The sequence below is a fragment of the Vigna angularis genome, chromosome 9 (assembly GCF_016808095.1).
Source record: "Vigna angularis cultivar LongXiaoDou No.4 chromosome 9, ASM1680809v1, whole genome shotgun sequence".
Lineage (NCBI taxonomy): Eukaryota > Viridiplantae > Streptophyta > Magnoliopsida > Fabales > Fabaceae > Vigna > Vigna angularis.
In genome coordinates, this window is record NC_068978.1 from 12822894 (window position 1) to 12849125 (window position 26232).

General features: G+C 35.7%; 1 protein-coding gene across 1 annotated transcript; it reads left to right on the forward strand.

Annotated features, from left to right (window-relative positions):
- Positions 1 to 9888: 9888 nt before the first annotated feature.
- Positions 9889 to 21314, forward strand: LOC108347409 (probable protein S-acyltransferase 14). The gene is made up of 7 exons (XM_017586625.2): positions 9889 to 10428; positions 10830 to 11046; positions 11140 to 11231; positions 12162 to 12285; positions 12360 to 12445; positions 12758 to 12823; positions 20828 to 21314. Exons 1-7 carry the CDS (start codon positions 10219 to 10221, stop codon positions 20945 to 20947), a joined length of 915 nt encoding a protein of 304 aa, XP_017442114.1. The 5' UTR covers positions 9889 to 10218; the 3' UTR covers positions 20948 to 21314.
- The last annotated feature ends 4918 nt before the right edge of the window (positions 21315 to 26232 follow it).

Consider the following 26232-nt stretch of genomic DNA (forward strand, 5'->3'; position numbering starts at 1 on the left):
AAGGTTCCGTGATATGTGGTGTAAACAAACTTAAAAGAAGGCCTAAAACTAATGTAAGCTTCACTCTCTTGCTGCTGCAGATTGCTACTCCAAAACAGGTTGCACTTCAAGCTTTTCTGATGTATTTTTAGCTGCTGGAACAGCAGAGTTGCAGCTGCTCAAAAGCTCCCTTTTTGTTCCCACTTCAGCCCCCTTTTCTCTTCCTAGTATGGTGCCTCAGTAGGGAAAGGTTTCTGCTTCTGGATGCCTCACAATAGTTACCACAGCACCTCAAGATTCCAGTCAAACACACCAAACAGAATTAGCAAACTGCACCAGAATTTCAAACCAGATTTTGTTTTGAATGTTTGACAATTTGGAAGCCAAGAATGGGAAATCAAATGGAAACAGGGATGGAATAACAGAAAGCACTCAAAAGGAACCTAATAATGGTATTAGAACAGATTAAGAAAGCAACAAAAACAGAAATAGCAGATCACAAACTCATCCAGACCAAACTGTTTGATATTTTACCAAAGTGTTTGTTAAAATGCCCCAATGAAAACCAGATTTGGTGTTTTAGGGTTTTTAACTGCCAAAAACTGGATTGCACGATTCAACAGGCTTTTTAACACTTGCTCTGACTTATTTTGATCATTTATTTTCAATTTAAAGTAATGAACCAGCTCTTACTACAATCCAGAAATGAATTTGAAAAGGAAATGACCAAAACAGTTGCTGGAAAATGATTTCTGCACCAGAAAAAGTGGCTTGAAATGGTGGTTTTAAACCCAAAATTGATTGGAAGTGATTCAGCAGTTCAATTGATGCATCAAACAACTTTGTATCATCATTTTAAAGATGTTTAAACATTGAAACAGCTAGAAAATAGATTGCAATGTGAATTCACTGGTGCACTTCCATTTTAAAGGCAAATTCAAGGTTTAAAAAGCAAATCTGCATATAGGCTAAAAAATTACCAAATGAACAGTGCAAACAACTTTGGAATGACAATTTAAACTTGCTCAAATGTTGTAAATGCACAGAAATAGCAAGACTCAACAATTCATCCTTGCTATAGCCTATTTATGCAGCAAATTCCCACCAAAACATCACCAGATTTAAGAACCTTGTGGATATAAGGTTGGACAACACACACAATGACTCTAGAGAATGTTATTACACTGAACTAAGCTAGGATTAAAGTGCTTAGTATGAATAAACTCAAACTGGACAACAAAGAATGGTAGCACGGTGAAAAGCTAGAACAGAAAAACAAAACAAACTGGACAGCAAAGGCTACTGGTTTTTAAGGCAACCAAGTTATGCTAGATGCATTTCCTTGCTTTTAATGGTCTGCCACACCTCTAGCCACTTCCAATAACAGCAAACAAATTTTTACCAAGCAACAGAATCAAATAAAATCAGCTGAAACAGATTTCAACTTTTTAAAACCAGATTTGAATTTCTTGAGCAGATTTGAAACCAAAATTAGTTTCTAGTGCTTTTGCTTCCATCACCAAGGCTAGAACATGTTCTCATTGCCTTATTTGGTTGATTTAAAGCTTTTCCAGCACTCAAACTCAAATAAACCAAAATGAAACCCAGCAGAACAGAAAACCAAAGTGAAACAGAATTAAAACTGCAAATATGGACTGCACAAGACTAAAACATAACTGGAATTGAAAATTAAAGCTGGAAGAGACATAAACAAGAATGATTCACCGTTTAAAATGAGTAACAAACATGTATGACTACTGGAAACACAATTAATGCACAGGAAACACGAAATTAATAACTGGAAAAAGCACAAAACAGAAACAAAAGTACTTAAAACAGAACTGGAAAGCTGGAACAGAGATCACAACAGAATGTAGAAAGGGAGTGCAAAGATGGAGGAATAGCTTAGCTCTTGGTGCGTGGATGACCTAAGCTCTGATACCACTTGATGGAGACCAATTCCCAGCTGGAAACGTGTAGGAAGAGGTTCCAGACCAGAGAAAAACCAGTAATGAAAATTGGTGCAGCGGATGGATGAAATGATGCAGTGTTTGATGTGTTTTAATGGAGGAAAGGTGTATGGGTGAAGCCTCACAGCTCAGAGGGCCTTCCTACAGAGGAAGGAAGCTTGAGGAAAGGAGGAGAAATAGTAATTCAAAGGTGACTTAAGAGCACAAAAGCTGGAAAACAATTTCTGCAGCATATTATTAAGCTCAAAAGTGAATCAATACAAGGAAAAGGCCCTCTTATTTATAGGTGAAGAGGAGCCTAATTTCTAAGTCTAATTCCCTCCTAAATTCAAATGGTTCAGATTTATTTTGATCAAGCAAGGTCCATGCCTCTTTCCAGCTCATCAAGCAAGGTGTGTGCTTCCTTCCACATCAGCCCATTTCACGTGGAAAATGTTGGTGCATGCCGTAAGCACCTCTTTTTGGCTCTTTTGCTTGATCTATTGATTTATCTTCTTGGATGGCTCAATCATAGTCTCCAAGATTTATTAATTCCTACAAAACAAAGTATAAATGCTTTAGTTAAGAGAAGAAGGATTTTTATAAGTAACCTTCCATAGAAGCAAAATAGTATGTGGTCCTTCTTCCTCTTGAATCCTCTTTGCCATGGCTCTAGTAAGAGGTCCAATGTGCATCTTAGATGGTCTTCCATCACCTCTTCACCACAAGTAAGAAACTGAGCTTCCACTGCCTCACTAGGAACATGTTGAACATATATTTCTACCTCTTCATTATTCTCCTCTGCGTAGTTAGCCATGTACAGTGCTTCCCTATCATCACTCAGTATTCTGATATTATTCATCAGCCTTTGTTTCGACCCCTTCCACCATAGCTTGAACTCTGCATCATACTTAAATTCTTTAACTATTCCAACTGCTTCAAAATACGACCAATAATCCAATCAACCCCTTTGATCACGTGTATCTCTCCTCCAACATAATCTAGCCCCTTATTCTTAACAAACTTGCCCATGTGATGCAAACACACATCGAAAACCATTTCTAGACCTACATTCAAACATCAACGTTTTACGCCCAAATTGGACCAACCAACCATAACCGAAAAAAATAAATAAAAACTTACCTTGATTGCTTACGCCTGTCTTTCACACCCACCGTTTCTTTCACGACCACCGTAAGGACCACCACAACGACCACCGTGTTATAATGCTTCAAGTAGAATGTTTCGAGTACAATGCTTCGAGTAGAATGCTTCGAGTAAAACTACTTTTCCCCAATTGAAAAAAAGTAAGTTAAGAACCCTAATGCTAATCTGATTTCATAAACCAAAACGTAACAATCACTTAATCCGATTTCTAAAAAGAAAAGCAATGTGGCAGAGAGTAAAATAGGAAGCTGACATCAGACGTGGGCTCTTCGTTTGCCACATCAAACAGAAGTTAACGTTGTTCAATTTTAAGACTAATTATAAGAGTTTCAAAACTAAGAGGACTAAAATGAACAAACCTTTCGAATAGGGACTAAAACCAAAATCTCTTGATAGTTAAGGGACTAAAAACATATTTAACCCAAATTAAAATAAAGGGTGTAGAAAGGAAAAGCATGAAAATTAAATCATATGGAAATTAAATAAAAAGAGATTATGTGAATCTTTTAAAAGATTTAGTTGTTGTTATTTTAAAAAGTAGTTGAAAGAAAATAGGAGATATAATCTTGGTGGGTTTAGAGATTAAAAGATGTATTATTATTAAAAAAAAGGATATTATTAGATATTGTTAGATATTCTATAAGATATTCTTGAATATTGTTATGCAGTTAATTAAAAGATATATTGAGATATTATTATATATAATTAGATATTATGTCTAGATAATAATAATAAAATACAATGCATTATTTGTATGCATGAGGATAGCGTTTATGTAATATTTGTGATGGGTTTTGCCTATGAATGTATGTATGGTTTGTTGGGTTATCCCAACAAAGGGTTGGATGCTAAGGGAGGACAAAGTTATGATGCTTGGGTTTTCCATGCAAATATATGTTGTAAGAGTATGGTGATAATCATATGTAGCATAATTGGGTTTTATTGTGGTATAACATGTATAATGGTTGGGTTTGGATGATTCAAGTGTTGTGATGTATGTATTTGTGTATGTAACAAGGGTATTGGTGCTTGAATGCATGTATGATATCTAAGCATGTTTTCACGTGATTTGGGATTGATACATGAGGGGTTGGACCTTTTTTTTTTAGTTACAAGAACATGATTATTATGGGAATAATCGATTATCTGGGATGATAATCGATTATCCCTTCATGCGTGATGAATTCTGGTGATTTTTTGTATGGAACCACTGAGATAATAGATTATCTTAAGTGATAATCGATTGTCATAGTGTGTTTCGGGAATAATAAGTGATAATCGATTGTCCTAGAGTATTTTTACTGGAAATAGTGCATTTTGATGAAAAATGGACGTGGAGCAAGCTTGAGGAGTTGTGAAATATGATGGTAATCAAAGATTGAGATTAGTAGTTGTGTTTAAGGTCAGGGTTGATTTGTGGTTGAGATTTGAGCTTGAGGGGAAGACTGAATGCACTAGAGTGTGTGTAGTTAATGAACATGAGGCATGGGAGATTAATCTACTTGTTGTACCTAGTAAATCATGGTTCTATTTATGGATAGGTGCTCCCTTAAGGGATATCCCCTTTGGCATTGGTTGTTGAAAAGGGGGTGACTCTCTTTGGCATTGGTTGTTGAAAAGAGAGTGACATTCTCTTTGGCAAATAGTTGTAGAAAAGAGAATGGTATTCGAGAGTTGAATCTTCTTTAGTGAGGGGGATAGATGTTTTGCCTTGTGTGATAGGGTAACAAGTCCGAAGCCAAAAGAAGGATGACTTGAGTGTACCTTTATGGGGAAGCTACAGATTGGGCTGTAAGAGCGGCTAAATCGATGAGGTAGGGTACAGGAGTGTGACTAAGTCTTGTCATGATGGAGTTCATGGTTTGGTAATGTTTATGGTGTGATTCATGATTGGGAAAGTTATGATGGTGGTGTATCTATGATGATGATCACGGTATTGGAGATACTCCAAGTGATGTTATGTTGATAATGGTATTGCTATGATGGGTATAGTAAGTAGTTAGCGTAAGTGTTAATGACTAGACAAACCAAGGGTCTATGTGTGAGATGTTAGTGATGACATCAAGGGTTAGTGATCAATGATCGAGGATCAAGGTTCGAGGATGGGGATCGATGATCGAGTAATTCATTATGATTGAATTGTTTATGTTAGAGATTGGGAATCCTATTGTTATTACTATGATGTATGAGGTGTTTGATTATTGTTGATATAATTAGTATGTTTATATCTTGTTATTATGATTGTTTTATCAATAGCTTACTCTATACGTGTTTGTGTTTGTGTTTGTGTGTTTGCGAATGATATTATCGGCGATGATCGTATAATGTAATATATGTGAGCAAATGATGTAGATGTTCTAGAGGCATGATAGATTCGTGAAATGACGGGAGAAAGATTTGAGTTTCTTTAAAAAGTTCTTTTGGTATAAACTTTTGAAATAATGTAATTGTAGTTATTTTATTTCCTTAGTCATTTTAATTACTTTTGGAATAATGTAATTGGAATAATGTAATTGTAGTCATTTTAATTACTTTTGAAACGGCTATGTTTTGAACCAATTATGCATGTTTAAAAGTTAAGGTTTTTGAAAAATACGTTTCCGAGATATAAGAAAGTTTATAATATTTAGTTTTTGTAAACCCGTGACATCCAAAAATTTGGAGCGTTACACACAAAATTAAGAAAACTTAAAGTAAGATAAGTGTCAAATTCTTCTCAAAATTAACTTATATTGGGCACTTATCAATGGTGTGTGACCTAACATATCCTAGTTCAAAACATTAATTTTTAGCAAGAATTAATAGATAAAATAAAGGTTTAATAGCCAATTTAGTCCTCACTTTGGTTGAAAAATCTCAATTTAGTCCCTCGTTATAAAAGTGTTTTGCATTAGTCCTAACTTTTAAAATAGTGGGTCAGATTGGTCCTTTCTGTTAAATATAAGTTAACAAAATTAATGGATGATGATGTGACACAACTTAAAACTAACGAGGGACCAATCTAACACATCAGCTTTAAGCTGTGTCACATCATCATCCATTAATTTCGTTAACTTATATTTAACGAAAGGGACCAATCTGACCCACTATTTTAAAAGTTAGGACTAATGTAAAACACTTTTATAACGAGGGACTAAATTGAGATTTTTCAACCAAAGTGGGGACTAAATTGGCTATTAAACCTAAAATAAACATAAAATTTGAAATACATCTAAAATTTGAATTTATACATTGTCAAGTTGGAACGTTCTCCCATAACCCTTCATGGTGATCATCACATATGGCATAGACATCATCTATGTATGACCCGTAGAAAATAAAAATAAAATATTTTTATTTATTTATATATTTTTAATACTAAGATAATTAATTATGGTTGTGTTTGTGGGTTAAAAAGTGTTGGATTAGTAGATAAAAATTAATTATAATTATTTTTGTTAAATTCATAAAACACATGAAACATAATTTATATAGTAGTTTGTGCATTATAAATTTAGCAATTGAATTTGGTTTAGTGGTAAAAGTGTGTCACTAGTGCAAAAAGGGCTTTAGACGTCTGTTATTTTGGGCTTTTAACGTCAGATCCCGATCCGACGTCCTTACGGGTGACGTTAATGGGACGTATCAAAGACGTCTGATTACACCAAAATCGACGTCTAAGGGCACTATAGAGGTCGGACATGGCATTAACCGACGTCTACAGTAACTCGTGTCTTTGGGTAGCGTAGTAGCACCTTCTTCCTTTGGTAGTTTCCTCATAAGAAAAACTTGCGTCTTTTGGATCTCTTGTGGCATTTCAACCGAAAACCGAATCTGGGTCCTTGCCTAGTTCCATTCCAACCACCAATGAAAAAGAATACGGTGACATGCGAACTAGACAAGGATCCAGGTTCGATTTTGGGTTGAAATGCTATAAGAGATACAAAAGACGCATACTTTTCTTACAAGGAAACTAGCAAAGGGAGAAGGTGCTACTACGCTACCCAAAGACACGAGAAAAACTGCACGAAAACACAACGAAAACTCATTTTAATCGGTTCAAATGGGACATAATCCATCAAAGACTAATTTAATCGGAGTAAAAGTAAATTTAGACGGTTCAAAAGAGATAAAACGCACCTGGAAATGCAATGCCACAAAGAGAAAAGGCGAGGAGAAAGACGATGAAGTATGCGTAACCGCGAGTTCGAGATTTCTGATTTAACAGGAATCAAGACGTCGGGGACCTCACTAATATGACGTCCATTCGATTTAAAAATTAATATTCGTAGTGTATATAGACGTCGGATGTGGCGGGATCCGACGTCTAAATGGCGAAAAAATGACTTTTCACATTCTGGCGCATATAGACATTAGTTAGGAGGGTGCCCGACGTCTAGGTTAACTTTTTACCTACCCTGTCAACCATATAGACGTCTGTTACAGGGGACCGACGTCTATAATCGTATATAGACGTCGGGGATGGCGGGATCAGACGTCTATATGATGGAAAAAAATGACTTTTGACCTACCTGTCAGGCATATAGACGTCGGGTAGGAAGGGCCTCGACGTCTATAGACGTAGGGGCCCCTCCTACCCGACTTCTATATACCCAATTTATTTACGAAAATGTCACTGATCAATAATTTAGTTGGTTATTTTTTAGTCCAACATCTACGAGTTGACGTTAAAAGCTAATTTTGCACTAGTGTGTGCAATAGGGAGGGTTGCTCCATGGTCTTGGTTTCAATTCCTTTCTTGGCCAAAGTGGGTTCCTAGTTATTTATATTTTTCCCATTGGCCGGGTGGGACCCACACGAAGAAAAAGAAATGGGTGTGTGTGAGAATTAAATGCTTGTAGAAAGAGAGAGAAAACGTGAATAAGGGGAATTTGGTGCTTCCTTTTTGAAAATGCATTTAATGTATTTGGAATGCATGTGCATGGGAATTTCAAAGGAGTTCTTGCATTTGGAATGCATTTTGCAAATAGTGAGAAAGTTACGTAAAAGAAAGAAAAGTTAAGGTTCTTGTATGGCTTTGTTGCACAGGCCTTCCTCAAGAATTTTGTTTTCGTCCCTTACTCACAAATCTGCAACTGAGGTGCATGTGGAAGTGTTAATTAAAATGGGAAGTTTCAGGTATGACTTATTAAGGAAACCAAGATATTTAATGGGCTGAAAATCCAATTAGCTTAGGACCTAAAACTTTATTTATGTTTTTAAATCTCAACAGCATTATGTTTGGGTTATAAAAAAAAAAACTAAACCTAGGAAGGGGTACATCTTCTTGGGTTATAAAACTAGTTTAACAACACACGTTATAGAACTATCATTCAATAATTTTAGAATACTTGTTACATAAATGATTTTCACAAACTTTCATATTACATGTTCTTGAATTATTTTTCATGACCTTTCAGATTCAATGTATATTTATATGAGGTGATTTTCTTTTGGAATTTTACATTTCAAAACACCCTCATATATTTTGATATTGATTATTCATATCATCAAAATTTAAACTTAATACAACCGGAAAGATCTTTCCTATAAGAAGATATTTCCTGGTCATTTAAACAAAAAATGAATTTTAAATTAATTTTGCATATTCAATTGGTTTTAAATCAATTCAAATAAACTCCAAATTAATTTCTCAAAAACTAATTTTTAAAATTAATGGATCGATTTAGTTTTAATTTGAATTTTTTAAATTATATTCAGACCCATTTAAGTGATTTTATCCTACTACTATATAGATAGGCTAAAATTCCAGAAAGTGTATTCCTTTTCAAGATAACTTATTGGTATGTTTAACATTGGAGGAATAGGAGAACTTGAAAAATAATTTGTTACACCATCACAATCATTGACTCCAATTCTCAAAATTTGAATATAATTTACTTATATATAAAAATAACTTAGTTCTATTTTTTCTTTGATTAAAGAAACAATTTCTATATAAGTAATTAGATGAGAGAAACATATTCAAGTGCTCAATTATTTTTTAAGCCAAAACACTCAATACTTTAAGAAACTAATTAATATTTATTTCCTATACCAAATTAACTATTAAGTTATCAGAACTGAGTGTTGTTAGCTTGATAATTAATTAAACTTAATTGAACTAATATTTTGTTATTTTAATTTTAAAAATAATATTTGATAATATTCTATAAAATATCTGCTTTTACAAAAATGATTTTTTTATCCTATTTTATAAAACAAAATATTTCAATTCATTTAAACTTGAATTGAATGTATGACATGCCATGTAACCAAAAAAGTGTATAATATGTGTATTCAATTTAATTTCACATGCACTGGTTAAAATTTTTTGATACTTAACACAGAATTTATTAATTTCAAAAACAATAATTCAAACAAATTGTAAACTCACCTTCCATGAACCATCTTTTCTATTCTGCTTGAAGAATTATTCGCTCAGGTAATATGAATCTGTCAAGTCCTATGTCCACCTTCTAGATATTTGACCAAATTAATGCAGTTGTTAGATATTTCATCACCTATTTATATATTAATTACTAATAATAGTATCAGTTAACAAGTAATCAATGATTCCATAAATTTATCTGGTATTAATAGTAGTTATTAAAAAAAAAAATCAGCAATAATTTATCCAAAAAAATCTTCAGCAGATACTCTACTATTACAACCTTATTAGCTAAAATCATATCTTATCACTTTTAAAAACCTGTCTCAATTCTTGTAATAGAATTTTTTTTACAAGAGTGAAAAGTTATGCCTTGAAGGAAAAGAAACAAACATAAAAACAAAACACAAACTAAAATTATAATTAAGGAAACAAACCAGTATTTTCATTTATCCGGTGCTGTATTCACTTCCTTCTTCATTTTCTTCTGCACCCAAAAATCAAAATCTCCCCTTTTCAACCCAATTTTCGCCATAAACCCTAGATTCACCGAACCCACCGACAAAGAAGGAACCCGGCGACTCAAAACACAGTTTTTCTGCTCCGAGGTTGTCGGGTGGGGGCATGGCCATGTGTTTCCTTCGAGGAAATTGATGATTTTGCAGAACACCCGGTCTTGTTTCGTCTGTGGGATCAACGTGAAGGAAGGAAAGTAACGAGCTTTGGGGCTGAATCGTGGTGGGTTTGTGGAGTATGCATAGATCTGGAGCTACGATGGCGTGGAACGTGTTCAAGTTCTGCACTGCCCTGCGAGGATTGGGCTCGATCATGATTCTGTTGGTTCTTGGGGTCGTTGGTGTGACTTATTATGCTGTTGTTTTGACCAATTTTGGCCCTGCTTTGTCTGCTGGAGGACTTGATTCTCTTGTTGCCGTGCTAGTGTTGATCTTGTTTCATAGTTTGGTAAGCTTCTAGAGCTGTTTTTTGTTTTTGAATTTTCTGATCTTTAGGTTTTTCAATATTTTGATTTGTTTTATGGGAAATTGAGTTTAAGTATGAGAGATGTTTGCAAATTTGTTAGACCTTATCTTGTCATAGCCGGAAATAGTTAGCATCGTGATCGTTTATTTGGTTTATATGATGAGCAAGAGTTTGTTGCTTTAACTATGATACTAAAGTGAGATTTTTGAGAAGCAATTGAGCATGATGTTGGAAATGTGCGCGTGGAAATTCATTTTGACTTTGGCCTTTTGTCGGATGCTGGAATGCGGTTTAAAGACGTATAGTTAGTTTTGATGCATTGATGAAGTTTGGTTTTTTAAGGCATGATATTGTAATTTGGAATTTTTCTCTTGGTTGAGCAGTTGGTTATGCTGTTGTGGAGTTACTTCTCTGTTGTTTTTACTGATCCTGGGAGCGTTCCTCCTAACTGGAGGCCTACAATTGATGAGGAAAGAGGAGAGGCTGATCCGCTGGTTGGGACGGAGTTTAGTAACGTGCAGGCTGATCCCAATCAACGGATTCGGTACTGTCGGAAGTGCAATCAGCTCAAGCCACCTCGATGCCACCATTGTTCAGTTTGTGCGTTTTATTGCTTGCAAAAGTTTCCATTTTTTGTATTGCCACGTGAAGATAAGTCAGCAAACGTTTGATGTTTTTTTGGCTTTATACCAGGTGGGCGCTGTGTTTTGAAGATGGACCACCATTGTGTGTGGGTAGTCAACTGTGTTGGAGCTCTAAATTACAAGTATTTCCTTCTCTTCTTGGTATGGATGCCTTAGCGGGAGTTATTGTTTCATTATCTGGTTAATACTTGCGTCAATTGTATTATTTCTGACATACAATGATGTTTTGATGTCTTTGATTCTTTGAAGAGCTTTGCCAATAATCTTGTGATCTACACTGTTTTATATTACGCAGTGTTTAAATATTTTTAAGTGGGAAAGTAGAAACATACACATACTAAATTACTTCTTACCTGGTTTAAAATTTCCTCTTCTGTAGTGTGCAGTGTTCTTATATTCTGCCAATTAGCCATACTAAACTTATTTCTCTTCAAATTTTGAATTGGAGGGAGCTCTGAATTTGGACTATCCTAATGGTGTTATGCTAATAGTGTTGGATTTAAGGGGAACTTATTTATGACAACACAGAGTGGGTAAGCTTAAAAGAAGATTATTGTTGACAATTGTCATTTTTCATGACATGGGCTAAGCTATACTGTTATTAGTATAATTGAGCCACAAGGAGTTTAAAGTTTTATGATCTCCCTGTTGTAGTCCATACAGCTTGTCAGAAACTTTCTTTAGGGCCTGATGGATTATGTAACCCTAATTATGATACTTTTTCATTGCTTTTGATTTGTCACTTTGGGTGGCTTCTTCTGTCTGAAGCAGCAAAGAACTGATACGTTTTTGGTCGTAGCATTATTTGCTTGGTGTTTTCCGTGTGACCTGTGTTAAGGCTAATTATTCAGTAACCTTTTTTATGTCATTTATACTTTTGAAAAAGATGATATTGCTTTGATTGTGTTTACACTGTAATAAATGTCACATTAGTATGAAGTATATGATTATGCATAAGAAGTCTTCATATTTTTCCTGTTACTATTTGTAAATTTGTTCGATTTATATATATTTCAGCTTACACAAAACACTTACCTTTTGTTAATATGATTTAATTGAATCTTAGTGCAGTTCTACACATTTCTTGAGACGACTCTGGTGACTGCATCCTTACTGCCACATTTTATTGCATTCTTTAGTGATGGAGAAATCCCTGGAACACCTGGCTCTCTTGCTACAACTTTTCTTGCTTTTGGTAGGGTCTCAGAACATGGTTCAAGCTGTTGTTTCCATCTTTGAATTTCTATAACTATGTTGGATTACCTGCAGTTTTAAACCTGGCCTTTGCACTAAGTGTCTTGGGATTTCTCATCATGCACATATCTTTGGTGGCTGCTAATACTACCACTATTGAGGTAAACTTTTGCCTAAAATAAGCTACAGAAAATTATGTTACCTGTCTCGCTTCTATGAAGTTGATCCAGAATATCTTGAGTTTTACCTGAAGAAATTGTTCTGCTCGTAGTTGAATGATAGTATTTTGTTGCATTTGAATTGATGATGATTTGCTGGTAGTAAACTGTACCCTCTGTTACAGAGGTAAATGCTTTGAATGAGACTGTGTTGTCAAAATTTTACAATATTCCTCTGCATGATATTTTATGTACTTTTCCTTGTGTTATAGCGCATTAAGTGGGAACTGATCAAATTTGCTTCCTTGTGGACAGGCTTATGAGAAGAAAACTACTCCAAAATGGCGTTATGACCTTGGTCGTCGAAAAAATTTTGAGCAGGTCTGTGTGTGGGATTATATACTCAATGAAAGTTTATATCACTTCGTTTTAAATGTCACTTTATGGTTGAATTTGATGCTGGCTGCAAAGTATTGTTTGATAAATCATGTCGCTTGAATAAAATCCGTTAAGCCAAAACAATCTAAGCACTAAAGAATAAGGGAAAAGTATCATCAAGAATTCTGACAAATGACCGAGTGTGTGTTCATTGAAAAATAAACTTGGACACGCACAGAGATCTAAGCACACTCAATTGCTGTTCAAGATGTCAGTTTGCACTTATAAATAAGAAAGCTAATTTAGTTTTCAAAGTATCCAATACATGACCGTACCACTTTGAATTATTGAAACTTTAAAGGGCTATGCCATAACTTCGTTCATGTTTCCCATGTTAGTTATAATTTAACCAGTTGAAACTAATGTTGGAAACATAGTTTCATCCACATTCTTAGGCCTAGCTCTTTCAAAATAGAGTGCTTTAAGCAATGACTTAAACTATATTATTGCCATTTTGTTGATATTCACATGAGAGAACAACACTTACTTTCTGAGAATTATAATGTAATTCTAGTCTTCCTTGCCTAGGAGGCATAGACACTGTTGTATCCTTTAATTGTTGTTATTTCTTCAACTATTGTACTATTATAGGTCATATTGTGTCTACAATGAATAATAATACTTTTTAAAAATTGAGGGATAATTGGTCAACCCTCCAAACTGGTTAAGAATTGTTAGAGGTAAACTAGTTGATTTTCGTAATTCTTTTAACTAGTTTTCGTTTATTCTTAGTTTAGTTGAAATTTGTCTTCAACCAGTATAATTCAAAGTTATTTACTAATTTAGATATTTAGAAATAAATAGAAGATAGGAAATATTTAATTTAAATCTTAAGAAAAAGTCAACGAGATAATATAAAAAGAAAACAAACAACTATTCAAAAGTTATGAAGCTCAGGCACGTCCTCTTCAATGGCACATTCCTGTGTCTGATACATATCAGATACAAATACATGTATGTGTATCTGACACCCTTTTGTAGTGTCAAATTCAAGAAATGTTCTTTAGAATCTCTGACGTGGTTCCAAAACTAATGAGGGAGCTTGTTTGAGATATAAAAGTATAATAAAGTAGACCCTATAACCAAATTTGGTGAGGTTACCTGATATAAATTGTATGCTGAAAGGATATGTAATGTATTAGACAGTTTGTAGACAGTTTTTAGATAGTTTGGCAAAAATAAAACATAGAAGTTAGTATGAAGTGGTTAGGGGTAGTTAGGAGGAGTTTAAACACCAGTAAGGGGTATTTTTAATTAGTAGTTAGATAGTTTTTGTCTTTTAAGGAAGGGGTGTTCTAGTTCTGGTTGTTGAGTGTTTTATTACAGAAACAGGATCTGTCCTGTGTAATTGATTGCTTTTAGTGTATTTCCATTCAATAAAATTGTTTCCTCACTGTGAGGATTCATAAATCTGTGGTGATTATTTATTCTAAGATAGTATCTACATTTCTTGACACCACGAAACCTAACAAATTTGTCCGACTTGCCGGATGAAGAAGGAGGGAAAGCATGGAAGGAAGCTTCAATACTTTGGAGAGAGGGACCAGCGAACTAGAAAAGGGGAGGGCATGGCATCAAGAGATGAGAAAAAGTTTCCAAAAATTGGAAGAAATGATACGGGAATGTAATAGGATTCTGGATGTCCAAATTCAGAAAAGGGACTCTAAAGGAAGGGAGAAATTTGTTGATAGAGCAAGAAAGGGAGGGAGAGAGGAACTTCTTCATGACATCAAGAAAGCCAAAAAACCCTTAAATGGAGGAGACAATTCCATCAATTGGGAGAAGAAAAGAGAAGGATATCGTGAAGAGGAAGGTGGAGACTAAGACTGTGATGGGAATGTTGTGACTCTTGCTTCTCAGAATGAAGTTGCAAAAGCTGCTGGTTTTAGTGGGGATAGTGTGGCAGGTCTTGGTGAATGTGTCAAAACAGTGAAGGAGGGTGAAGACAGAGGAAAGAAGGCCGAATGTGGTGAGAACTGTTGAAAGTTCCACATCGACTAGAGATAAGGCCAATTTATAGTATATAAGTGGGTGCAAAGCTCACCTTACAAGCAGGTCTTGTGGGGTTGAGTTAGGTTTGAATTCCACTTCTTAACATGGTATCAGAGTCAGGTTCGAGCCTATCCTAGCGAAATTTAGGTGGACATATTGTTCCACCTGTTATCGGGCCACTATCGAACCACCCATTAATGTCTCACCCTCGAGATGTATATATCTCGGTGTGAGGGGGTGTGTTAGAAGTTCTACATCGATTAGAGATAAGGCCAATTTATAGTATATAAGTGGATGCAAACTTCACCTTACAAGCCGGTTTTGTGGGGTTAAGTTAGGCTTTTAAAGTCCACTTCTTAATAGGAACATTGTAACCATTACTTCTGGGAGTAAAGTAAAAGATGAGGCTGTTTTGAGTGTAGATGGTTCAAAGGTAGTTGGTGTTGGGACAAAAAATGTTTTTGAAGTCCATAACATCATAGGAACAGTAGAAGTACACCTAACCATCAATAACATGGGAAAAAATGCAGTCAAGGGGTTCAAGACCTGGCAACAGAAATCCCATAACCTTTCTTGGGAAGATCTTGCAACACCTCAACTAAGGATAGTTGAAGGGAACAAGGGAAACATGTTATTTGAGAGTTTGGCAGTAGTAACACAGATTGGGTGATAGGTTTCTGGATTGGAAACCTATCTAATTTGCACTCGCTTACACTAAACAACTAGAAAAGAAAATATAAATTGTATATTTTTGTATTTAGTATAGTAATTGCACACTCAACAACCTCCAATAGAGCCAAATACTCTCCCCTCCACAGGATAAACGTGATCCTGTCTTTACAGTAAACAATTCAAAAAGTGTCCAATACCAGAATACAATAGCTCTTTTATAGGAGCTTTATTTCCCCAATTACTAATACAATTATAACTACCTAACGCTTCTCCCCCGCTTTATTCTCTTTTCTCTTTCTTTCATAAACTATCCATTCCCTATCATTACCCACCGCTTGATGTGCAACCTTATCCTCAAGGTTGAAGTCTGGGAATTGTTCCTCGATAGTTAGCACATCCTCCCATGTTGCTCCTTCTCTCCCCCCTTCATGCCATTCAACCAATATTTTCGGTATGACCTCCTCATCACGCTGTTTCTGCCTACTGTCAAGGATCTTGAGTGGCCAGAACATTGGGCCATCAACTTCTTGCAGTACATCTAGCAGATCCTTCGAAACTTGTCTTGTGCCCACTGCTAGCTTCAATTGCAACACATGGAAGATAGGATGAATTCTTGTTGTCTTGGGTAGCAGCAGTTTAAAAGCAACTTTTCCAATCTGTTGTATTACTTTAAAAGGCCCAAAGTATCTTGCTGATAATTTGGGATGTAGCCTAGTTGGCATGGAAGCTTGCCTGAGGCCTAATTTTTAGTTACACCCAGTCATTGACCTTAACTTCTGCTGGTTTCCTCTTCTTGTTACCATACTTATTCATCAATTCCTGTGCTCTTGTCAAGTGAAGTATGAGTTGTTTGAGCGCCTCATCTCGTGTCTGAAGCTCTTGAGCCACAATCTCTACTGCAGTTTCCCCAAGAATGAAACGAGTAAGAGCAGGAGGGGCTTGTCCATAAACGGTTTCAAATGGGCTACATTTAAATGCACCTTGATAGGTAGTATTATACCAATACTCAGCCCAAGGAAGAACTATATTCCAACTCTTGGGTTGTTCTGTACAGAAACACCTCAAATACCCCTCCAATATTCTGTTCAAAACCTCAGTTTGCCCATCAGACTCTGGGTGGTATGCAGTACTCATTTGCAGCTGTGTGCCCTGCAATCTGAACAATTCTTTCCAGAATAAGCTCAAAAATAAAGGGTCTCCATCACTGACCACCTATACTAGCACCCCATGTAATCTGACTACTTCTTTAAAAAAAATCTCTGCTATGGTTTTGGCAGTGTAGGGATGCTTTAAGGGAAAAAAATGTCCATACTTGCTCAGACAATCTACCACTACTAGAATCGCATCATGGTCCTGTGATTTTGGTAGTCTTACTATGAAGTCCATCCTGACTTCTTCCCAAATTGTTTGCGGTATTGGTAAAGGCTGTAGCAATCCTTGAGGAGAAGATGCCAGGTATTTATGCTGCTGACATACCAAGCAGCTGGCTACGAAATCAGTCACAGCCTTCTTCATCCCTATCCAATACAGTGATTGGGCCACCCTACGATAAGTCCTATATACCCCCGAGTGCCCTCCAGTATTTGTAGTATGGAACTCAGCTAGGAGTTTAGGAATCCATACCAAGCTAGCAGATAACACCAACCTCCCTTTGTAGTGCAGTCGGTCGTTCTCCATTGTAAAAGCAAGATGGGAATTAGAATCTACTCTTACTTCCTTTATTATCTTCTTGAGCACTTCATCCTCTTAACCTCCCTCAAAACCTCCTGAAAATCCTGCCAATATGGTCTGGCTATAATCCTTAATTCCACCTCCTCTTCTTGCTCTTTGTCTTCTCCTCTCCTTGACAAAGCATCAACCACCCTATTGGTCACCCCAGATTTGTAAACTATGTCAAAATCATACCCTAACAGCTTTGCCAACCAGTTCTGTTGATTTTGGGTAGTTATCCGCTATTCAAGCAAATACCGGATGGCCATCACCAAAGCCATGAGCTCCTTTTCATAAATGGATTTATTTAGGGATCCCTCTGATAGTGCCTTGCTAAAGAAAGCAATAGGCTTTTTGTTTTGAGTTAGAACAGCCCCCACTCCACCCCCTGATGCATCACACTCAATGTGAAACTGCTGCTTGAAATCTGGTAACACTAAAACCGGTGCAGTAGTAATGGCATCCTTCAATCTTGCCATAGCTTCTGCTGCCTGTGCAGACCAGGTAAACTGCCCCTTCTTCAACAGTGTTGTCAAGGGCATTGCAAGCTTTCCATAACCCCTCATAAACCTCCTGTAATAGCCTGTGAGACCCAAAAACCCCCTTAAAGCTTTAAGGGTCCTGGGCTCTGGCCATTCCTCCACTGCCACCACTTTCTCCTTATCCATCTCCACCCCTTTTCTAAAATTAAATGTCCTAGGTATCTGATATGCTTCCTCCTAAATTCACACTTCCTTCCATTTACCACCCACTGGTGTTGTCTCAGCATATTCAACACTTGCCCAAGGTGTTTCCAATGCTCCTCCCACTCCTGACTGTATATCAGGATATCATCAAAAAATACCAGCACAAACCTCCTTAAGTATGGTCTCAGCAGATCATTCATCATACATTGGAATGTAGCTGGTGCATTGGTGAGGCCAAAAGGCACAACAAGGAACTCATAATGTCCTTAATGTGTCCTAAAGGGCGTTTTTTGGATATCCTCCTCCCCCCTCCGAATCTGATGATACCCAGCCTTCAAATCCACTTCGGAGAAATATTTCGCCCCTCTCAATTCATCCAATAATTCCTCTATGATCGGTATCGGGAATTTGTCGGGACATTGTCGTTCCCTGAGGAACTTCCCTTCGTGTCGTCGTCGTATTCTCTGCTACCCTCAATCGTCCCAGACCCGGTTTAAACAGTTCTGATCTCGCTACGGTGTCGGTCCCACCTTGATATCGCCCCCATGACTGGCCGCTCTTGGCTCCGGTTCCTCCCGTCGTTCGTGCGCCTCGACTCGCCTCCTCCACGTCTCGCACAACCTCCATCGCTGTTAATAAATCCCGGGGATTATGCGGATGAATCTGACTTCGAACTTCCCCTTGCAAACCCGTGAAAAAATACCCAAGGAGCTGATCCTCTGTCACGCCCTTTGTTTGTGCCACAAACATTTCAAAATCCTGGATGTACTCATGACGATGCTCTTTTGTTTGACCACCGCTAGCCTCTCAAAATCTGTTCCTCTGTCGCGACCTCCAAACCTCCTTATTAGTGCTTCCCGCAAACCTTCCCATGTTGGCGCCTGAGTTTTCTCTTTCCAGAAGTGGAACCAATAACTCGCGCTCCCCTCCATGCAGACGTACGCTAGTAAGAGTTTTTCCCTTTCTGTCACCTTTTGGATCTCGAAAAATTTCTCCGCGCGAGAAATCTACCCTAGCGAATCGATTCCTTCGAAGGTTGGTAACTCGATACTCTTCACCCAGTTTGGTTGCGTGCCACTCGGATCTTCTTCATCATCGCCTTCTCTTCGTCCTCCTATGCTTCTGTTCACCGAATCTTGACTTCCCTCTTGATGGCTCTCGGTATTTCGTCCTCTCTCTCCAAACATTCGCATAAATTCTCTAAGTTCTTGTCGTAGGCCCATCGTCTCCGCCTTCAACCCATCCACTATCATCTCAATAGTCTCCATTCGTCCCTTGATCATGTTCAACCTTCCCTCCATTCTTCCTTCCAACACATTTAATTTTCCCTCCATCTCACTCCTGTCTCTCACTGATCCGGCTAGTCGGACCAAATTGATAGGTTTTTGGATTGGAAACCTATCTAATTTGCACTCGCTTACACTAAACAACCAGAAAAGAAAATATAAACTGTATATTTTTGTATTCAGTATAGTAACTGCACACTCAACAACCTCCAAGAGAGCCAAATACTCTCCCCTCCACAGGATAACGTGATCCTGTCTTTACACTAAACAATTCAAAAAGTGTCCAATATCAAAATACAACAACTCTTTTATAGGAACTTTATTTCACGCCCAATTACTAATACAGTTATAACTACCTAACAATTCTCCCCCGCTTTACTCCCTTTTCTCTTTCTTTCATAAACTATCCATTCCCTATCATTGGGAGTGTGGAAATTTTATATGACAGGATGACAGCAGTAACAAGGAAGGGCGGGGAAAAAGTCATCCAAGAATTCAAGATATTGGTGTTTCTAGTAAACCCAACATCAGAAAACCAGTTGCGGAGTATTTCTTGACAAAGTGGCAGGCCCTATGCAAGAAGGACAAGAAAGTTGGACAACCTCCCTTTTGTCTTGGGTTACTTATCAGTTATGGAAATTGATTGCTAGCAAACTTTAGTAATAAACTTGTTGATTTTGGAAGCCGAGTCAGACTGTTTATTAAGCATCTTTTGCAAAAGACTATGTTGTCAAAGTTAGATCTTTGCATATTAAAGGATTAATCCAACGGCTGAAAGGAAGCCTTGAGGTAGTCACATGGAAAGTTATCACAACGATAAGGACCAGTTTTTAGATTACAACCTTGAGGACAAGGTTGTATTGCAGCAGCGATATGATATGTAATGTATAAGACAGTTTGTAGACAGTTTTTAGATAGTTTGGCAAAAATAAAACATAGAAGTTAGTATGAAGTGGTTAAGGGTAATTAGGAGTTTAAACACCAATTAGGGGAAGTTTTAATTAGTAGTTAGACAATTTTTGTCTTTTAAGGAGGGGTGTTCTAGTTCTGGTTGTTGAGTGTTTTATTACAGAAACAGGATCTGTCTTGTGTAAGGGAATGTTTTCCCTTGATTGTTGTTGATTGCTTTCAGTGTATTTCTGTTTCCATTCAATAAAACTGTTTTCTCACTGTGAGGATTCATAAATCTGTGGTGAGTATTTATTCTGAGATAGTATCTACGTTTCTTGACACCAAGAAACCTAACATATGCCTATTTCTAATATGACCGTATCTTGTTATTTAGTGTGTTTGGTTGAGTGTATTATGTAAAATTGATTCTAAATAGAATTGATTTTGAAGTTGTGTGTGCTTTATGTTTGAGTGTTCTTATTCAAAAAACCAAGTTGTCAATTTAACTGTATGAAACTTCTGATCTAACATAAAAGTTACTTGAAGCTGTTTTAATATACCAAAATCAGTGAAATTTGAAGCTTAGCTGAGTAACAACACTAAAAAAGTAACAGAACTTGGACTTATGGATGGTGGGGTGGTCTTGTTCTGGTATTATTATTGACTAATATATGTGGTTACATTATGATTGATGTTTGGTTGGATATCAGGTTTTTGGAATGGACAAGAAGTACTGGTTCATTCCTTCATATTCAGATGAGGATATCCGAAAGATGCCAGCTCTACAAGGTCTTGACTATCCTTCAAAACCTGACTTTGATTCCCAATAGTTCTAAAAGCTAATATATATTCACTTCATGTGACAAAAGACATGGGGAGACTCCACAACCATCTACTTCCACTTTCTAACACAATGTAGCCTGTAAGTAAATGTGGCCCCCAGCGATTCATCTACACAGACACCTAGTATGATGTTTTGTTTTGTATTTTTTTTTTGAAATTGTTTTTTTAAGGTGCTTGTGTCATGTTGAAATGAAGGAAGCAATGGGGGCCAAGGTAGTGTGATGCTGGTTTCTGGGGCTAATGTGTTTATGTTCCCATAATGATAGGAACTGTTTTCCCAAGCAATGCAATATTCTTCTTACATTTCCTTTGTATTCTGGTTGAGTGAAATAACAATCCCTTTTTGTGCTGGAATTTACTCTTTAGTTGCAGACTAGTTTCTGAATTTTAAATGTGGATGAGCTTGTCACTAAAATTTTGAAGTTCAATCAAAGTTGTTCACAGTAGTTTCTGAAAAGAGGCTCTTACATTAGTTTCTCATTATTTGATTGCAAAACCAAACAAGTTTCTAAAAAGAACTATGGTTCATGAAACTAAGGTTGTTCTTTCTTTCACCTTAACAATTTTTACCTTTCAGATTGTCTAACATGAAATGTTAAAACGATGTTCTGGTTGGTGAGATAAGAAACTTTTGGGTGGAGGAAGTAACTATCTGAGACTATTGTTCAGTAGCAGGAACCAAACACTTAAGTATAGGTTAAGTGTATAAATATATGTTATTAATTGATAAATGAAATTAAATGTTTAACAAAATTTACGTATTTGTAGAAAGGAGAGATCTATAGTTTGGTTTTGTTTTGTAAAATAGCTGTTATTTTATCCTGATGAGGGTTTAATTTTAAAATTATAGAAAATTAATATCTTAATTAAATGATACTTTTGTTTTAGTGTGAACAATTCAAATTTTGTAGACATCTCTAAATATTGGTAATTTTATTTAAAGTTATTGAAATTTAACTTACACATCAAGCGAAGATAGTGAATGAAATAAGGTTTTTAGTGGTTTGAACTTGTAAAGATAGTATGCAAAATCTATGGAGGAATTAGAAGAATGTACATATGCTACTACCAACTACTATAAGTATTGCAGTTCGAATCTATGTCAATTCAAGTAGTAATTAAAGAAAAACGGTTTCAAATCAATGTTTTCACAGTAATGAGTGTAATAACCATTTTTTCTCTTTTTCCTCTTAATATGGTTAGTGTATACAATGTTTTATATACTAAAGTAATATATGTTCCTTCTAGTTCCTCTATAGATCGGATACAACAAGATTTCCTACCAAATGGTTGGAGGAATGACCCAAATATCTAAATTCATTGGGAAACGGAGCTTCTCTTTGCATCTCCAAGGATTCTCTTTTGCACTTCCAAGTTCAAAGTTTTATCCTTTTGTCAAAATATATATAAAATAAAATAAAATTACATAAGTAGTAATTACTACTTACTATAATATATTTATTGTATTCTTTATATTTACTAAACCATACACTTCTAAGTTCTTATAATTTTTCTTCTTCATGGTCCTTTTTTATATATTGGATTTTGAAATTTAGATTAAGAAATTCAATGAATTTTGAAATCTAGAAAATCATCTGATTTTAAAATTAGGTTTAGAAAATTATCCAATTTTGAAATCTCATTTACGAAATCAACGAATTTAAAAAATGCAATATTTATTTCTCACGAATTTGGAAACTTAATATTTATTTTTCTCACATTTTGAATTTTAATGACTACCTAATTCCGAAATCTGATAAACACTAGTATAATATATTTACGTGTTATAATTTATAAATAATTTATATTTAATAACAGAATAATCAAAACTAAATACAAATATTTATTGCTATATTTATTTAGCAATACTTAATTTCATCCTTTCGAAAATAAGCATAATGGATAAGATTTTGAATAGAACTAAAACATTAATGCATACATACCATATTTCGAAACTTGGTATAGGAACTCATCAGATTTGAAATTCGGTATTTATTTCTCTCAAAAATTCAAAAATTATTTTTTATTTCTTCCAGATTTTAAAATCCAAGATATATTTCTCTTTGATTTTGAATATTGTGAATACTCTTATCAAATTTCAAAAAAAATCTGATAAACACTAATATAATATATTTACATATTAGAATTCATAAATGATTTATTATTAATATTATTAATGATATTAAAACTTGTATAATTATATTAAGGCTTAATACCAATTTTGATTTTAATTTTTGTCAACTTTATTCGAAATAGTCCTAATTTTTTTTAACGTTTAATGTAGTCTTAAAAATGTATTCAATTTAGTCCTTTTTACAAACGTCGTTTAAATAGTTAACAACCAAATGTCAAACTATGCACAATCAGTTAATGAGATGTCATTTAACTGTTGACGTGGACAACACCTCACCACCATCAAACCCCACCCAACCCGTCGTTGTGAAGCCCAAATGTGCCACCACTCTCCCTTCATTGCGGAGGGCCGCCGCGACACTACCTCACCACCATCAACATGCACCTGTAGAGAGGAACCTAGAAACGCGACACAACAGTAACAGCGATAAGCCACTTCTTCTTCGCAGCACAGCAATGCCTACCTTGCCACCAATGCCTCAAGTCGCTGCCGCCATCAACACCGCAAGACCTTTGCCGCCACCATCATGCGAACCCTAAAATTACAGAGTCGTAATCTCCTTCGTGAAACCAGTTCAAAACCTGCACACAGCATTGTGACCACGCGAAAAGCATCAACATCACGCCTCCAATCATTGCGCATCAAAACATCTTCGTCTTCTCCGTTCAATCGTAACCATGTCGCGACACCATGTGCAGTCGCAAGGATCACCATCATCAACCTCTCCACCATCTCGTCAGCCACAACACCACCAAGCTTCTTCACATACCTACAAATTCACCCCTAATTTGCACCGCAAGGAAGAAGAGAGAAGAGGCGCATGAGATCCCTTTCCCCAATCTAAAACCCTAATTTTGGGTGGGTAAGGGGCTGACACGTGGGAAGGCCTCATTGGCCACATCCACCTCACTACGTCTTAAATTGTCCACTCCAGTAGTTAAATGACATGTCATTCACTGATTGCACAGCTGGGCATTTGGCCGTTAACTATTTAAACTACATTTGCAAAAAAGACTAAATTGAACACAAATTATTATCTTTAGGACTACATTGAACGTTAAAAAAAAAGTAGGACCATTTCAAATAAAATTGACAAAAATTGGGACCAAAATTGGTATTAAGCATTATGTTAATGATGTTATAATTCATAGTATAATAGTATTAGTGATATAATTTTCCATAATTAAATATTGTAGTAATAATTTATCAATTTTTACTATTTTTATTTATTAAAACCGAATTCATCAGCCAAAATAATTGTATTCTTTAAATAATTAATTTAATTTATGATATTCGTTCATATTTACTCGTTAGTAATGATCTACTTTCAAATTAATAACAATTTTTTTATGATATTGTGGCACTATAACTGTTTCCACGATAACATGTTTACATAATAATAAAAAATTAGAATTTATACTTTTACAAAGTTTCATGTAATTTTTGTTTAATTTTTTTAACTTATTTTAATTTCAAATACTAAAGAACTAATTAATACATACCCAATTTTGAAATTTAGTTAATGACTTCACCTTATTTTTGTAACATCCCAAAAACTATAGTACAAAACTATATTACTGAGACATCACATAATAATAAAATAGAACAAATAAAATAGAACAGTTACTGTAGGAAAAATTATTTTACACTTATCCTAAAATAACCAAAAAATTTAAAATTTACAAAATCCTACACTGATACAAACCATAAGAGCAGACTGATCGGTCATACAAGAAATGTATCAACCGAACGGTCATATTCTAAGAGGTTGAAGACTCCTCGCTCAGCACCTGCTACAGAGAACCCTCTTCGCACTCTGCTCACACCCACAGGGTGATCATTGCAAAGACGTAGACGACATAACAGATAACATGACAAGACAGGAAAAATAAGGGTAAGCTAATGTAATTTAATTATGCAATCATACATACATTTCACAAGTACAACCAATGCAAATACAGATAAGCATACAAGACCGAACACTATACTTCATGCATAAACTGAACCCTTGACTTGACCATCCGGATTGTATGAATATGTAGCTTAAGGTCGTTCATGCATCCGGGTGGTGTAGTAACTGGAAAACCATCAGCTGCCACTCGAGGTTAGTCCGTTATAACTCACCCAAGAACCTATGGGCTAGGACCTCCTGTCATTCTCACACAATGCCTTACCCATCTCTACTTGAGAATTGGTAATCATTAGAATATCAGGATGAACTCCGTGAATTTCACTATCCATATTCATACTATAACACCACTTTGATACACTTTTCACTGAGACATTCCTCCTTGAAATTCTCTTCCACATTACTTGAAACATATAACTTATTTGAATACCAATATAATTTCTCGTACATAGTAGATCAATGCAACCATAATAAGCAATCAGAGCCAAACCATGAAATCAGCATTTTAAAGATAAAATAACATTTCATAGAAGAAAACCGAACGGCCAACAACACAACCCTTGACTACGACCTGTTACCAATAAGGAGTATTGGTAAAACCTGAAGAAGTGTTTTGATGATGCTGCAACTTAAAGATTTTGGATGTAGTAGGAAAATATTTAAAGAAAGCAACTTGTAGATTTTGAATGTAGTAGAAAAATGTTAAACATTATAATTTTTACTAGTATAATCGATTATGGTTAAGCAATAATCGATTATCACAAGTCATACTTGAATAATCGATTATCACTTCATATAATCGATTATCACTTTTTTGAAAACTCTGTAATGGACTTGAATAATCGATTATCACTTACAATAATAGATTATTCATGGAAGTTGGGAGCTGACCTTTGGCATTCAGTGTACTTGGCTATATAATTTGATTTGGAGAAATCAGAAGTGAACGTTTTTTTTAAACTAAGAAAGCTTAGAACACTGTGTGTCAGAGGAACGTTCTTAGAGAGCTTTTTGTTCATTGTTCCCTTGCTTGGTCTTGTGAAAGGAGAGGCTCGCGTATCGTGTGTCGATAGTCGGAGCAGACTCTCTTCAAGTTAGCAAGGTACTCTGCCTGGTCTTGTGAAAGGAGAAGCTTGCGAATCGTTGGTCGATTGTCGGAGCGGTTCTCTTCAAGTTGGTAGAGTGGTTCTTTTCGTTTTATTCCTGTTCATTTGATTGTAATCTGTTAA